The sequence below is a fragment of the Perna viridis genome, chromosome 8 (assembly GCF_037379345.1).
Source record: "Perna viridis isolate PV_CMFRI_1.1 ecotype Kerala chromosome 8, ASM3737934v1, whole genome shotgun sequence".
Classification (NCBI taxonomy): Eukaryota; Metazoa; Mollusca; class Bivalvia; order Mytilida; family Mytilidae; genus Perna; species Perna viridis.
In genome coordinates, this window is record NC_142452.1 from 31,389,814 (window position 1) to 31,408,121 (window position 18,308).

Here is an 18,308-nt window from a genome sequence, read left to right on the forward strand (position 1 = left end):
TTTTGATCGAAGTTTATTAGTTATGTTCAGTCAGGTCGAAATAGTTGATATCTAGGCCGCAAATCATTAGGTGAAATATCACTTTGAAAGCGTGTCCCCATTTCTCCCCCATACTAATCAATTGACCCTGATAGCCCTGGACATTTGAAGGCAGATCGGTTTATATGTACTTTCATCTTCCAAATGTCTCTGTTATAAACTCCTTTTACGATATCATTGATTTTATTGTGACTTGCTCCAACTGCAACCCGACTTAAGGGCACAGTTATAGTTCGCGTCTGTCCGTCAGTAACAGGCACAACTTTGACAAGTATTTTGTGGTCATTGACAAGTATTTTGTAGTCACAATTCGCCTATGACCTATCTGGTGATTTTGGATTTTTCAAATATGTTGTTTAACGATGATTTGTATGAGCCAATCACCGTATGTTTTCATTTATCTGATCAATTTATTTCGGAAATGGAAAAGTATAGTGTTCCGTGCACAACATTTATTCACTTGTGTCGTACCCTCTCTGCCAAGCACGCGATGTAGTACATGTATATAAATATTATATAAATTCACCGTACTGGGTGAAATGTACATGCAGTGCTATGTCCGAGTTAAAGTGATTTGACGCGTTTTTCTATGTTGGCCGTTTGTTTTTCAGCTGTGAAAAATCTCATGTCTGGCTTAGTTTGTCGGTCATTGAAATCGAAATGCATTACATTTACATTTAAATTTAGCAATGCTGTGTTTCACTCAAATTTTCAAAAAGTAAACTTAGTGGTTCTACACCGTTTGTTAAGACCTGACAAAACAAAAATCATTTTCAATTGTGTGAACTACCATTTTCTATATGTACTGAGAAATTTCTCATGATAAAAAATAATTAAAAACACATTGTAAAAGAAAACAGTCTGAAGTACCAAATAACCATACCTTTCAAAAATACCTAGTAATTTGATCTGTTAAAAATATAAACAACACACTGTTCATATGACATACAAGATTAGACCTGGATGCGTGTCGGGCCATTTAATCTATAGTCGATACCCACTGTGTCGGTACTCCACTGTGGTTATAAATGTAAGAAAACGTAGAAATTATTTGACTAGTTTCTTTGTTTCACCGACTTCTTGAAGATTTGTTATTGTAAAGTGGCCTTGGTTAAAAAACGCAGGTTCCGTGAATTGATTTGTCAGCGCTTTCAAAGGCATTTACTAAATAATATTCGTCTTGTTTCCATTTCTTCCGTATATTTGTTGAGACTGTTCATAATTTACGCTCCGTCTACATGTTTCCGCGATTTAATCGGCAAGTTGCTATTTTTTTTCATTTTACTTCCAATGCACCCACTTGTATTGTGTTTACGATAAAAAAAAATACAGCACACACGAGTTGTTTTCGTTTGAAATACCTACGTGAACGTATACCAGGCTGTCTAAATGATACCTAAATGTGTTCGTTTTCCGTTTATCCTGAGATCTTTCAGTTTGATTTATTTTGCTACAGGTATCATTTCTAAAGAATATTGTAAGTGCAAATGGGAAATCATAATATTTTTTTCACAGCCAAAGAGAGGTAACTCAATATAGAACTGAATGAATTTGTGTGATGTAAAATTACATGTAGATGTGCACTGAATTATATTGGGCCAATGTTAATCAAATCCCAGCAGAAATTGTCTCTTTCTATGATGAACGTTATCACATACAATGCTACATTTACCTAATATATGTTTCCTTGGAAAATAATCGCAAGTTGGTAAGCCTAAGGGGTGGTTATATGTACATTTGTACTCTTGATTTAAAAAAAACAATTTTCTTTTTCGTATTTTGAAGTTATGCGATAATCTCTGGATACTTTCTTACTCTTCAGCATTTAAAGTTTCTAGACTTCATACCCAAAAGACGTTTAATTTCAAAAACGAAATTTTTCAAGGAATCAAAATCATTGAAAAAAAATTAGGGTTAATGTGGTGGATCGTTCGTTTATCCTCTAAAGATAGCATGGTAAACGATCAGGTTGATCTTACAGAGGTCCAACAAGTGAACAAATTCCTTTAACTGCTTGTTGATTACATTTTCATTGGAATCTGTAAGAAACCTTATTATTAAAAATGTTAATTTGTAAAAAAAAAAAAAAAAAAAAAAAGGATGGTCCTAGAGAACTACAAAATTAAGTGATACATTTTGTTGAAAATCAATTTCCGACAGCTAACACTAAGTTGCATCTAATGATATCTTATTTAATAAACAACACAGTAAGCAATGATCAGTTGAGGATAAAAATTCTAATTTTCAAAATTTTATTACTTTTGTTTTTTAATTCCACCCCAAACACCCCGTCTATCTGACTGTACATCCATTTGTCCGTTCACAAGAAAGGAAGATTGGACAACATGTAAATGGGCATAAAGGAATAGAATTACTATTGGATGTTTTCAAGATAAAACCCACGTCATTGCAACTTATAAGGGTGTTACATGTTTAACCGCGTAGGCACAACAATATTCCTCCTAAACCGCTTTAGGGGTTTCGATGAATGTTAATGATTGGTTGATTGTTGGGGTTTAACGTCCGAGCAGCAATCTTTCAGCTATGTATATTCAGACGATGAACATGAAATGGATGATAAAATGAACATGAAATGATGAAATAAAAAATGGGATGGGACACAACGATAATATGGTCGACAAACTTTGATGGCCACTAGAAAAAGGGAGGGATGGGTAAGGTCGGGCAATTTAGCCTCCTGTGGCGGAGCGCAAAGGTTCCTACTCCTATCGAATACCACAGCAGGTTTCTTTAACGTGCGAGGACAGTGACATCTTTCCCAACACGGTGCACCACTATGGTTTGCGGTCAGGTTTTCCGTATTATAGCCTGACAACCCCAGCATGTAAAGGAAGGTTTAGCATCATATGAAGATGTGTAAAAAGGAATGTTATAACTGTATGGGAACGATAATCTAACTTGAGTATTTCACATGTTAGAACCCTGTAAACACAACAATACTCCTAAACCGCTCTAGGGATTTTGAGAAAAAAATAGGAAGATTGGCATCATTGGTATAGATATATGTGCTTGGAGGAATATAATTGAACCATTTTTGTTTGTTATTTCACTGTATATGAAGGGGCATTCCAAAAGGAGATCCTTCAACTGAAATATTTTGCATTTAACACCATTTGAAGCATGGGGTAGGAAATCTTCTTTGTGAGCTTGCTAACAGTATATCTATTTTTATCAAAATTTAGTTCTGTAGATTTAATTTGTAATATTTTATCCCTAATGAAGTATTTGTATTTCTTGAAAAAAAATGTTCACTGGACCAGTGATTTGTTTTCAGATGTAAACCTCTTTCTTTCATAAAACATTGATATGAAAATTCAATTGCACACATAGCCTAATCGCTGCTGAAAAAAGTTTCAAAAATATTCTTATCTTTATTATAGAGGCAGACATTCAAGAACTCACCCAGCCTGATGATTTGATGATCCCGTTGATGTGGCCAAATGTTTACGACGGTCAGGGCGGAGAAACATTGGTTGTGGAATATGAAGTAGAAGTTTCTCCTGAGGAGACGGAAATCTACGCAAATTCCCCGGGATCAGCTGGAGACGATTCAGAGTTTTCTTCCGGTAGGTGGTGTCCATAGGGAGACAATGTCGAATTAATTTGTTCATTGCCAAAAGCCCCTTTTTGTCAAGTTTCTTGCTACATGTAATGTTCACGTGCATTAAGTAAAATGTAAAATAATTTGAGAACAAATTAAATAGAAATATTAAGAATTCCACCGACTTGTAAACAAAATAATTTTGGAAGAATTATACAGACACAATATATATGTGTGTGTGTGTGTGTGTGTGTGGGGGGGGGCATTAAATAGAATGCTAGAAGTAAGTAAAACAATCAGATACTAGTGTGACCGGGTGGAAGTGGTCGTTTCTAGACGTAGAACAAGACGGACAAGAGTTCAGGTCTTAACCTTTTATTTTCTGCAGTCCAGAGAATCCGAACTTTAGTCATAAACTAAAACTTTAAAACTAACTAAAACACAAATCTACAAAACATTTAAATAGTACAGATAATTAAAGGATTAACACAGATCAAACAAATGAATTGAGTAATTATTATGTCTGGCAGGTTATGGCAGGTTGAAATGAGTGGTAACAATTTTACAACTAAGTGAAACTCAACAGTAAATATATAAATGCAATCAATGACATAAGGGATAATTATAACAGAGCAGCGGTGGTCTCAGAGTAGCGTGCTTGCCTTGAGTGTGGGAGTTCATGGGTTTGATCCCCGGGTCGACTGAGAAAGTCTTAGGAATATGTATTGCCTCTTCGGTAAACACTCTGTATTTTAAGGGGAAAGAGAGGCGAGTGAATGGCTCGGACTAATAATTTGGTGGCATGTCCACCTGCGGGCCGCTGAATCTGTGGGGTAGCACATTTAAAGATCCACCTCCGCTCAGCGTTTCTGTTCGATGGGTCGATCGTTCTCTTCCTGAAATGCATGAAATATCTGCCACTTGGCGTGATAGAGATCTCGATATTGTCTGGACAGGTTCAAGATACTGTACACGTCTACATAGATGGATGCAACATGATACGATCTCATTGAATTGTTACAAGGAAATTTGATTTTTTGAAATACACTGAACAAAAAAAATAAAATAACCGAAAAATAAACCACTTGGGAAGAGAAGTTACCACCCTTCCTCTCTTGAGTTTTTCCTTATACCAACCTTTAAGTTTCCGTTAAACGTTGTTATCGAATTTGAAACATTTAAGTATTATGTCTATCTGATTCGTAATGGGTAGTAATAAATGCTGTCCTACTTTGATCAATATTCTGGATATGAATTAATTTTGAAATGCAAAGGAGAGTCTATGGGAGATTTTGATTCAAGTGGGTAAACCTTCCATTTTATTTAAAGCTTGTGTAAAATGCGGGCAACAATAACTGGAACCCCGTATAAAATGCTTGATCGGCGTCTCAAAATATTTTAGACAAAACTAATTGACACATATTTTGTGGACGTCACTTTCCTATTATTATTCTGTGTGTGAATAAGTAAACAAACTATTTAGAAATACGTACATGTGTGACTTGTTTGTTTGTTTGTTTGTTTGTTGGGGTTTAACGTCCGAGCAGCAATATTTTAGCTATATTCAGACGATGAACATGAAATGGATGATAAAATGAACATGAAATGAAAAAAAAAAAGGATGGGACACAAGGACAATAGGGTCGACAAATTTTGATTGCCACTGGAAAAAGGGGGGATGGGTAAGGTCGGGCAATTTAGCCTCCTGTGGCGGAGCGCAAAGGTTCCTACTCCTAACGAATACAGCAGGGTTCTTTAACGTGCGAGGAACGTGGCATCTTTCCCAACACGGTGCACCACTATGGTTTGCGGTCAGGTTTTCCGTATTATAGCCTGACAACCCCAGCATGTAACACGCCAGGAGTACCCCATTCCACCTCCTGGGGCACACATCCCAGTTGCTTTGTTGGGCAGAGCGCCTAGCCCCCGGCTAGGTTTCTGAGCACTATTTAGTCGCCTTATACAAGCTTAGCGCTGCTGCAGGCCTATTCTGTTAACACCCGGACCTGCACGGGGCTGTGTGACTTGTACCTGTACACAAAAACTTGCTTGACCCAACATCTGAGTACTCCAAATTTCTGTATACTTCGAGAATTTTTAGTAATCCTGATACACGATAATACTGCTATTGTTTTATGATCTGTGACTCCTACAATGTGCCTTAGCCGACGTACATTATACCAAGCTCCGAAACAGTATCTGACGTTCGAAATTCACGCTGCAGACAGTCCTCTCAAAAAATGCAACAATCTTGCAAAGTCGGGGAAAAGTGAATGATTTTACGCGACGTTATCCGATTGTTAAACGACTTGAATTACGCCAGAAATTTTGAAAGGCCTGTCTGCAGCGGTTAGCAAGGGAGGAAACGAAAGCTGTGTGGAGCTTGCAAAGTACAGTACAAACTGTTTAACCGAACCGTGAATCAACCGAGAATCTGTCTTAGCTATATGTTTTAAGTAGCAGTCTTCCTAAAAATCAGGCAGAATGTGATTCATGCATGTCAAAAACCCACCGAATTCAGTTTTATTTCATGTTCAGAAACAGTTACTAATCACACAACCAGTTTTATAGTTTTTCATTTAGGTGTTGCGCTTTTGGGATGAAAAATGCATAGATTGTACACAAAATTGGCACTCTGAAAAAGTTGTCGTTCTTGATTTGGTTTCATTTAGTTGATTTTAGTGGGAGATGAATGACTATGTTTTTATAAAAAGTGTAGATCTGAGTGCAGAAATGATTATTGTTCTGTCAATGTGTAGAATATGTAGACTGAAGAAGCATCATTTGTTTGGTGGGTTTTTTTTTTTACTATGAATCACTTTACCATTGGCAGTGTCTGAATTTTATTAAGTCCTTCATAAAATTTATTTTGAAGTTTTTTCATACAATGTATCAGTATAATGATGGTGGCTGGCCTGTTTTCAAAGGGTTTCAAAGGAATTTAAAATCTTATAAGGTATTTCATGCTATAACAATTCAAGAAGAAAGAAATTGTTTTTGAAATATAAGCATTTGAAATTTTAGCGGGAAAAGGATTTCTCTAGATTTTCCATATGCTTTGTCAAAGTAAGTTTTATCTATTAAAATCACCGAAGAAAGAACAAGGATTTCATAAAAAAACTAATCAAGTAATATTTTAAAGTGTGTTTAATAAAATTATGCAAAGAAAGTGGGGTCAGCGGGCAAAAAATATTATATGCTATGAAATGGATAAAAACAGGTAGTCCGAAAATCTGTCAGTCGTTTTTATGTCTTATATAGTTATATGTTATTATATTCAAATACCCGGGCGAAGACAGAAATCTCAAAAGGGGGCGGGTAATAAGGAGATATCGTTTTCCATCGAACCGATGTTGTATATTATTTATTATATATGTATATATGCCAGCATCAGTGGCATATGATACTTATTCAGAATTACACCAAACTGTATTCTAAATATTGATTCTATGCATTTGTGGAACAAAAAAAAAAAACCAAACAAACAAAGAAAGACCAATAATAGCCCGCACCCCTATTCCAACCTTTTCAAAATCTCTAAATTTCGAATCTGCGTGGAACACTGAAACAAAAAAAAACGTCTTTATAGCATAAGTTTTCTTCTTTAGATACCTCCATGTAGTGGATAGATGTACTGTCTTGGAACATACCGTAGACATGTATTAAAAGAAAACTCCTTAATTTCAGGTCTATGAACATACATGTATACACGTGAGACCATACTCATACATCATGAGAGTTTATCCGCATGACAGTAAGTTGCGAAGCAGTCTCTAGCATCGCTGGGTTGCGGAACCAGAGACTTCATTTTTCTAATCATTACATTCCTTGGTGGTTGAACTTTAAACCACCATGTACATTGTATAATGTATGTACATATGACACTTAGTCAATAAGCATACTATACTTTTCGAGCATATTCTACTGACGCATTGAATTATTTCCATATTATTTATATAACAACCTATATATTTATTTGAAAATATCCGTTCTGTATAAATAGAATTAAATTGACTGGTTTTTAAATGTTGATAATTTAAAACCTGGTGCATCGTGTTCCATTTGCCCGGGCTATTACATTAGTACACAATAAAAAATGATTGTAGAGTAAATCAGAAATAATGAATGAAAGTGAAATGTTTGTTTTTTTTAATTTGACCTTTTGTCCACCTCTTAATTCATTGACTGTTACCTGTACACCTTTTATATTTTGTATCCACGCATGACTACTGGATTGGTTTTACTTCCGGGATAATGCCCGCCAAGTATCGTTGCTAATGAGATAAAAATATCAGGATTAAATGTTTTAAAATTAATTCGATCAATTTGTTATACTATCTTGATAACTATAAGTTAATTTGAAAGTTAACAACTTGTATAACGAGTCACGTTAAACAACGAAACCAGAAACCCGGAAGTAGAATTTATAGTTTGTCTAGAAGGCAGATCGCTGTGTTAAGAAGTTAAGACTTGGCGAAGTTCGTTGTTATTTTTATTGGTCTCGATACTCCTAGTTGATGAAAAAAGTTATTTTATTGAACTGGGGCAAAATGGAAGTTTTAGATCTTTCGGTAGTGAAGAAAGGTGAGTTATTTAACCTCGTATACGTTTCGTCCTTCTCTGGCTTCTGACAACATCTGTTTTGGTCACAAAGTGTTCCAGTGTTTGTTTTAGAATATGCACTGAACAACCTTTAACGATGATAATAATAAACATTTTCAAACATTGGTTTTTATAACGTTTGTGAATGTTTTGTTTACGTTGATGTTGTGTAATTTTGTTCCTTGATGATATTGATTTATTTGCGTTGATGGAATGTAGGTCATTATGACGTACTAAGGGAAGTAACTCTAATTCTTAAGGTGATGGAAAAGGGGGTGGTGGCCGCTCTCAAACCCTTACTTTGTTATACTAAGGATTAAAAAGTGTTTTGTAGTAATAAAACCTACACATCATGCCTTAATCTACTAGCACCATGCTGCCCTCATCATGACTTAGTGTGTACCTCTCCAAGGTAAAACAAAAGTTATTGCAGCATTATTCATACACTTTGTTTAACATGTGTCAACATTTATGTGGCAGGAAAACCTACTTGCCTGAAATTCACTGTATTTAGTGGATGTACATTTGAGTAGCCAGCTAATTGACCTTGCTACATAAAACATGTAGTACATGTATAAGATAAATTCTTGAGCAAAATCAGTTTAGCACTGGACTGTCACCATTAAATACATTTTTATTTTGTATACAAACAAGGAGTCTATATATGTACTATAAAATCCCTGATACAAATGTACATACTGGTATATACATCATGTACATTTTGCAAATTAAAATTGTGACTTTTTCTTGCAATTTATTTTTGTATTTTGTACCATCACAAAAGGTCTGTTACACTTTGGTTCAATCCTTCTCAGGCCAAAGTAAACATTTGTGTGGTGAATCATGCTGGAAGTTAATATATGTAGTTGATGCCTACTTGGTTTTGATAACAATTAAGCTGATAGTGTTAGAGTTTATCACAGTAAAAAAACTACAAATGTAGATCATTAGACAAGTGAAGTGTGGCTGGATGTCCTGCCTGTCATACAAATGTGCCTGCATTGTCAAAGGGGCTTTCCTCCTCAAGGGGGTAGGTAATGTCATACATGTAATTTTGTGAGATGATTATCTGGTTACACTTATTTTACTTGTACGTGTATTCATGTTGTTATTTTGGCACCTACAATGTATCTGTTACACTTGTTCAAATCTTAACTATCAGGCAGGAGTGAAGTTGCATACATGGTCATAAAATACCGGTAATATACATGTACAGGGTTCATGGAACTAGATGTACAAGTATATCTAAATTATTGCTCCTGTGTCAAATTTGGTTCAACCAGTGTTATGAAACAATTGATTACCGTCAAAATACCAAATTTACTGATACTACATGTATGCCTTCAAGTTTTTGGGAAATACATTATAAATTTTATAATTTCTGTGAAATCCAGTTGAGAGTATAACATTGCATTCTTCCATGTACATGATCATGCATAAGATGTCGTATTAAAATTATAGATGAGTAATACATGTACATATACTAAATGCATGAATTTATTAAGTATGAATATATAGTGTTCATGCATGTACATGTACAATATAAAAACTTTTGATAACATAACACAGAACAAACTAAACTACATATTAGTGGCATTTTCAGACAGTTAAATGCTGTGTAAATAAAACACATTTTGTTTAAAGTCAATTCTACATGTACACTCCTTGAAACATTCAGGTTTCCCATTTTAGCATTCGTGGATCATTTATCATTCGTTTACCCATTGTTTTGCACTGGTTTAAATGCACGACAGATTTAGTGTTCGTTTAAACACACAAAAGGAGTGTTTGTTTAAATGCACGATATGAGCGTTTGTTTATTTAACATTGTAAATTCATTATTTTCTTTTTTCTACTGTTATTTTTATATTTTTTATTTTTTTTTATTTTCATTAATTCTATTTTTAATTTTTACTTTCTTCATTAATACATGTATTGGTAAATATTATTATTTTTCATCACCTCTATCATGCGTTTAAACGCATGCTTTGAGCGTTCGTGTATAGTGCGTTTAAACACACACTAAGAGTGTTTGTTTATTGTGCATTTAAACACACGATGGGAGCGTTCGTTTAAACACATGATAGCAGCGTTTGTTTATCGTGTGTTTGGTGAGCGTGTAGCATGCGTTTAGGTATCGAGCATGCTGGAAACCCTAAAAGTCTCAAGGAGTGTATCTGTTTTCCTTGTGTCTCAGGGTAGTGTACTTGATATAAAGCATGCTCGACTGGTATGATACATGTAGATGTTACTGGTTTAAACAACAAAAAATTAAATTGGCGGTCACTGCTTCTTCTCCAACCATTCAATAGATTGACTACTGGTTTTCTGAGAGTCAGTGAAAATGACAGTGTGGGGTGACATGCTTAAAAAAATGCCTGCAGATTGTTGCTTCACTGAGCTTGCACAATGAAGATTGATCTCAGCATTTCAAAATAGTACAAAGCAGGGTCTGTTGGATTGGTCTAACATTTTCTGTGTTCTCTTCCATAAAGTGTGTGAATCTACCCATAACCAATCAATATGGACATGGGCATGTACATTTGTAGTTTGAATTAAGGTGGTACATGTACAATATGTATTGATTCATATACTATTCAACTGAACTTACATGTACATTATCTTTTCTTTTAGAGCCTGAAAATGACAGTTCAGGCAATGAAGAAATTCCAGTCCTTCCCCCATACAAAAAAGTAGAAGTAAAAACAGAACCTGGGATGGAAACAGATGAACAGAAAGAACAATGTTATCTCCCTGTTCCAGTCCAAGGAATGTTGTCTCCGTATGAGGAGGAGGAATTGGAGGATGGCTATGGAGGTTTAATGAACAATAACATTAGCAAGAAGAAAAAGCAACGGAAAAGTGATTCAGAATATCTGGCTGATGGGCGAAGACGTCCTGGAAGGAAAAAGGGACAAAGTAATTCATTTTATTTGGAGAGATTTTATATCAGTTAACATGAGTTCCACCATATTATTTTTTAGTGTGAGGTCTCTTATACATGTATACATTTTGTACTATCCCATATCATATGCTTAAGTTCATATTAGAGGTATAAATTAATATTACTTGATGCACATACATGTACATCATGTACATGTACAATGTATCTACAATTAAAAATGCATGACTATAAAAAGATGAAATTGAAATTTTCATCTGATTTTTATTTCATTTTCATCTTTTTTGGTCAAGCATTTATAATTGTTTCAACTGAGGTATTTATTTTATGCAATATCATCACTACATGTATGTTATTCAAATGATTTTTTTATATTGTAGCATCAAGTGTGTACCACTTATGGGAGTTTATTAGAGATCTGCTACATGACCCAACACAGAGGATTATAAAGTGGGAGAATGAACAGGAGGGCATTTTCAGGGTTGTTAAGTCCAGTGAAGTTGCCAAGCAATGGGGCAATATGAAGAAAAACCGTGAAAAGATGACCTATGAAAAATTGAGTAGATCTTTAAGGTACTTGTATGTTCCAATATTGATTTTTATGTCTGTTTTGATTGGCTAACTGTTTTCATTCATTTATTTTATCGATGATTGTTTTGTATGTGTGTATGAATTCATCATGCAGTTCAATAGTCAAGAATGGCAAAAAAATATCAGTACTAGTATTGACCATGCTGGTGGTCAAGACTGGTTTTTACTGGTCAATACTGGTTAATTTAGTTATTAAGGCAACATATTTTAAGTACACAAAATTTGTTCCTTTATTTTGATGGAATGAAATGCTTCTAAGTTTTATTGGGTGTATGAACTAACCAACCCAATCACAAATGAAAATCTTCGAAAATTACTTGATTTGTGAGTGAGTTTGTCTCGTTCATCCAAGGATGAACTCCAGTCTTGGCTGTATATACTATAATCTTTATAACAACAGGAGTTTATCTCCAACCAAGTATGTCCAGCCTAAGTTTTAATCAGTAAAATACCTTGTGTAATTAAGGAAAAAAAACTAATATGGACATGGTTTCATCTTGGGTAAACAGGAGTAGACTATTAAGTATGGTTCTGCCTAAAAACCAGGCCGGGGGTGATTTATCTTATCTTAAAATAATCAATGAAACTGTAAAAGTACATTTGTTAGGTCCTAAAAATAACTCTTTCTATGCTCAAGTCCTTGGATCAGCTACTTATCATGAAATATTTTTTGACTGGTTATAGTGTAAAAGTTCTGGTGGGAATTTTTCCTGTGCTTTTTTTTTCTGTAGTAGAAAATAACTAAAACCTAAGTGTAAATATCTCCAGTGGGCAGCTTTCATTTGCACTTTAATTTTTTAATACAATTTCTATGAGGCCTACTGAGGTATTTCCAGTCATAACATATTTTTGATTTCCTATATACATTGTATCTTGAAATATTTTCTTACTGCTTGTATTATAGTGTAAAAATTCTGGCAGGAAATTTTCCGATTTTTTTTTCTGTAGGAGAACATAACCAAATTTTAAGCTTTAATATTTCCAGTGTACAACTTTTATTTGCATTTACATTTATTAATACAGTTTCTATGGGGCCTACAGAAGGATTTTCAATAAACATTATTTGGGATTCAATTAAGAAATGCTTGAATCACCCATTATAAGCCTCTGCCTGGTTTTATGGCAGGGCTGTATTTAATACATGTATTTTCATGCTGTGGGGATCCACTTGGTTTCTTTTTTTGTCATAGTACAGATTGTTTAGTTGCGTTACTGTTATAAAGATGTGAATGAAGATTTAAATTTAACTTTGAAGGTATTCAAGAAAGGAAGGATATTTTGAAGATGTTCCAAAGAATGAAGGTTATCCAAAAAAACTCTGTTTCAAATTTGGACCCAAATCTCATGGATGGAAAAGATCGTGAAACTGTACAAATGTACAAGTGAACTTTGTGATACCCTCCTGAATATCAAAGTAGCAAGATATGGATTGGGCTGGCAGATATTGTGAATCAAAGACACATTTTGTCTCAGATGTGATGTAAAGACATGGCTGTGCTGCACACTGAAAGGTGTAAAACATGATTGTGTGATTACACTTAGTGTGAATCATAGATATGGATATTGTAAGTGTTAATCAGAGCAGAAACATGATTCTGATTACACAGCAGTGTAAGTGTGAATTCTGAATCAGATCCATGGTGTAAGTCATTAATGTACATGTAATCTTGAGTATACTTTGTGGTAATCAGACATGATTGTGGTTGCGCAATTCATCAGAGTCCGGTGAAAAACAAGAGTTTACCATTGCTGCCAGTAAAATATAAGGCTATGTTAAGAATATTGTTATCTTCTTATAATTTTTTTCACAGATAGAAAGACAGAGAGAAGTTTTCTTATATATTTTTTATACTCTTAGTATGTCTGTGCTACATGTACATGTACATGTGTCTGACTCCAAAAGTACAAAAAGAAAAACACAACATACTGTTAACCAAAAGATTTTGTTTAGTTTTTGATCTTTTATGAATTATTAAATGACCATTCAAAATTTTTAAAGTACATTTGTGTACATGTACAGTCTTCAAATTTAGGCAGGGGCTCGGTGGCCCAGGCCCCTAAAATCTGCCACGGACCCCTAAGATTATGTACTTAGGAAGCTGACAGACTTTTTGGGTGTTGTAGTGTTCTGTTTATTTTTGGGTTCTTTGACATATCTAAATAGTCTGAATCGAATGAGCGTTTGTTGTTATCTATTTTCATTCTAACAGGATATTCTTATTACTAGAAGTAGATTCAGATGATTTGGACTTTAAAAAAAAAAATGTTTTCATATAATTTCAAATTTTTTTCAGGCCACTGAAAAATCATTCGGACTTCCAATTTTTGTAGCTTTGTAAGTCCATATGACTTCTGTCTGAAAAAAAAAGTTAACCATGAAGACTGCATGTATATGGGGGGAGGAGGGGATGATATGAAAATCTTAACACTTTTTATTTAAATTAGCCTAATGTGATAATGTAATAAAAATAAGTGCTGCATACTGTGGTAATGAGCTTGTGAGCATGTATGAGTATGATTTTTGAAAAATCATGTAATACATCTATATGAAAGAAATGCAATGTCCAATTAGGCCTAAAAAATTATCTGTTTTTCCGCTTAACCCTACTGTCCCTAATTTTTTTTGTACCTACCCTAAAAATTTTTTAGCCATTTTTTTGTCAAGCATTTTTTTAGTCTGAATATGTCTCAAAAATAAACCATTTAAAAACCTTCAAAAAAATTAATTTATTGTATATTTTTAGAGCATGTAAGCGGAAACACAGGTATTTTTTTCTTTGCCTTATCTACAATATATTGTTCTCAATTTTATGCAATTATTCATGAAAATTTTTGATGTATTTTGTTTTATTGTAAATTAACTTGCATTAATCAAAACTTACTACATGCACATGTATTCAAATTCAGGTATTTAGGCACAACCATGTTAATAACTGCTATTCATAAATGGACATGTACCTGTCGTTCATGTGATATGCACTTGTAACTACATGTACATGTACTGGTATTTACATTTTTGTAACTCGAATGAAATTCCTGTGGTGATATTTAAGTTCTTGATACATGTACATTTTTTACAATAATGTACTGTACATATAGTTTTTAATTTTTTACATGTAAATTGTACATGAATTCAGGAAAACAAGAATTAAAATGTATTACATGTCTGCTTGACTTTTTACTTTCTCTTCATAATGTTCTTATGCTATGTACATGTATTTGTACCTGTATATGAACATGCCTATTTTTAGAAAGTTGATATAATATTTTAGTGTCTTCTGTTGGTCCTAAGCTATATATTTTTGTTATTTCAATATAAAAGTTTTTCATTTTTATATATTTGTTAACATGATAAAACTAAACAAATACTGTTCACAGTCAATAATTCAATTTGCAGATATTTGAAGATGCTTTCTTTTTTTTTTTTTTTTTTCCAAAAATAATCTAAATCCTAATGTAAAAACACCAAATTACAATAATTTGTCATCTAGCATTAATTTGATTAAATCAGGATATGAATCGACTATAAACAACTTAAATTCTGTCAAAAGGAAAAAAAAGCAGTCTGAATATACTGTTCAAGTCTTCATGAAGTTTTAGATGACAATACTGGATAATTGGTCCATTGGACTAGTGAAGTTTTGTAATTTACTGGTTTAAACATAAATTTTTACTGCAAACAATTTCAATAAAAGTCATAAGTGTAAAATTTGACTTAAGGTCTGATGTCACAATGCTTTTTTCTGTTATGATGTTTTTATTTATGACTAAATTAACTCTTACAAATTTTTATGATTTCACCTGTGAAAATACAGTCAAATTTCCAAAACAATACCATGCCCGTGGTCAGGCGAAGGATACAATTCCCAGTCCAAATGGGTCCAACTGCTACATATATATTTCTGCTTTTTACTGTCCGAACAGGATACATGTACATGTATGTACCTGGTGATAAACAAATGTAGTGAGATGGCTTGTATTATCACATGACATGACATTTTTTTTGTTTTATTGGTTACTATGAATTTAAAGATCTCAAGTAAGTATTTTTTACATTGAAATTATTCAAGGTCTAAATATACTCGTATGAATTAAAGTAAATTTTTAGCATGTGGATGTATCTGAAAATAGAGTTAATGACATTTAATTTCCTAAGAATTCCTTACGATCCCAGTCTTAAAAAAATTAGCACCCAAAATGTACATGTATTCACTTATTAATGTACATGTATTCATTTATTAAAAAAATGGGAACAAAGGAAAAACAAACCATATGATACACACTACTGTCAACACAAATTTTAATTTCTCCACTCTCCACAGTGGAGATATTTTGAGTGGAGTTGCCATTTCAAAAATTGTATGTAATTAACTTCTCATGTCTTTATGCAAAGGTATATTTAATGGTTCTAGCACTTTAATAACATTTCAGTAAAGGTCAGAAAAAAATTATTGGAAACTATTGCAATTGAGCAATTTCGTCCTGATTTTTGCTTTGGTGGAGTCACAGTTGAGGACATGAGTGACTCCACTGTGAAAAGTGGAGAAATTAAAATTTTAGTTGACAGTAGTGTACATTGACGTATATTTCCAATTTTGTTAATTTTCATTTTTTTTTTTCATCTCTTGTAATATTATGTAGGATGATGTATAAATACACAATGTATTTCTGTATGTTCATTACATTAACCCTAAAACCGTGAATCCTAAAATACAGTTTTAAAGAAATATTAAGAGCCAGAATTTTTGTTTAACAATTGCCATATCTATTTTTATTGACACTTGTGGAAATAATGGCAGTCAAACCTATTTCCAGATGCATGCATTTTTAAACTTGAATTGTTGAATAGACACAAATCATTGTAAATATTTGCATGATCATATTTATATAGGTAATATTTACATCTCCAATAATCAATTATTTGTGATATAAGAGGATGAATATCATTTTTTATATTGCCATTCACATTGTTAAGACTGTGTTATACATACATGTATGTGCCTTTGTTATTTTTAGATGTACATGTACATTTTTTTTATTCAATAAAATGGCATAAATGATAATGAAGTGATTTTGGCTTAAAATCATGGATTTGTAATTCATAATTTTACAGATACATGAACCTGTTACAACAACTTCCGAACTTGAGTTATTTTTTTTTATCCTTGGTACATGTAGAATACTAATTTCGAATGCATGTTTAATTTTCTGGAAATTTCCCCGAAATTCTTCAATTTATGATTTTTGTCTTGACTTCCATGAAAGTAGAAGTATTATATTATGTCTGTATTAATATAGTAGTAATTTCTTATGAATAGTAATTTTTTTTGGAAACTGCTAACGATTATCTGAAGTTGATCCTTTCACTTTTTCAACATCTTAATTTAAGAAACGAACTTGTTAATTGATAATTTTTTTATTTTATTATATTTATTAATTGAAATTCTCAATTTAAGACAGGATGACCTTCACTATTAATTTGTTATTATTCAAAGAATTTTGGCTACTCACATGTTTAGATTATGGTAAAATGAGTCATCTTTGTTTTTTTTGGGGGGTGAATTTAGTCATATTGGTAATATTTACAATCAATGGGAGATAACTCCAAATGTAATTAAATGTTCTAAAACTATGGCTATCTTAGCCAAATGATCTTTGACTAATCCTTACCTTACATAACATAGCTCTTTTCAGATTTAAATTCAGGCTTGTTCTACAAAGTAACTACAGAAAAAAATTTACATTTAATAACAGAAGAATCAAAATGAAACCTTAGTGTTAAGTAAATATAAAAAAAATTCACATGGAAATAATTCCATTAAGACAGACTTAACTGATAGTTTTAAGAAAGGAAAACCTACTTTTTTTTCCATTTTCAACGTCATTTGTTTACCATTAGTGAAAACACTTGCAGATCTGTAAGGGGTGCAGGGGGTCAGCACCCCTTTTTATTGGAAAATTTGTCATTTTTATGTGTAAAATTGACAAAAAATGGCAAATGATGTCCTAGCATCCTTCTTTTTCCTGAGGAAGCCTGGTTGGCACCCATTCTTTTCAAAGTGTCTGGATCCACCCCCTGATGAAAAGCAGTTTAATGGTGGAATTAATTCTGAAATACATTGTTGTAGTATTAGATCTTATCCTCCTCTACAAGTAACAAACTAAGCACTCAAATGTTTAAAACATTTCCATCTTCTTCATTTCATTTTTACATGTCAGGCATGTTACTCAACATGGAACCAATACACCATGTTTACCATTCATAATTATTCCTATGCATAAACCAGTACTTGTTGAAGTAATTTTTTGTTAATGATGTGAATTTTACTTTTTTATGTGTACATTTGTAAATAGATATGAATATGTATTAAGTTTGTAGTAAAATGAAATAATAAAATATTTAAAGATGAATTGTCTTATTTTGAATTTGCAGTTAAGTTGGTTTATTTAGCTTGGATGCGCTCATGGTGAATGTTGGTCGGTCTGGTGGTTGGGAGGGCAAATATATTTGTTACATTTTTTTCAGCAACTATAGATCACAGCAATTAGATATTTGGTACACAATTTCAGTATGGAGTACCATATCGTGGGATGCGATTTCAGGTTTGCCCC

The 18,308-nt window shown here is 33.1% G+C and overlaps 1 protein-coding gene across 2 annotated transcripts in view; it reads left to right on the forward strand.

Moving 5' to 3' along the window:
* LOC148610229 (uncharacterized) overlaps nucleotides 1–18,107 on the forward strand; it is a 31,838-nt gene extending 13,731 nt beyond the window's left edge. For both annotated transcript variants that reach the window (XM_088542465.1, XM_088542466.1), the window contains 4 exons: nucleotides 3,441–3,626; nucleotides 10,838–11,122; nucleotides 11,486–11,678; nucleotides 12,952–18,107. In XM_088542465.1, the coding sequence (XP_088398591.1) occupies nucleotides 3,441–3,626; nucleotides 10,838–11,122; nucleotides 11,486–11,678; nucleotides 12,952–13,060 (773 nt within the window). In that variant the 3' untranslated portion in view covers nucleotides 13,061–18,107. The remainder of the gene's footprint in view (nucleotides 1–3,440; nucleotides 3,627–10,837; nucleotides 11,123–11,485; nucleotides 11,679–12,951) is intronic.
* The last annotated feature ends 201 nt before the right edge of the window (nucleotides 18,108–18,308 follow it).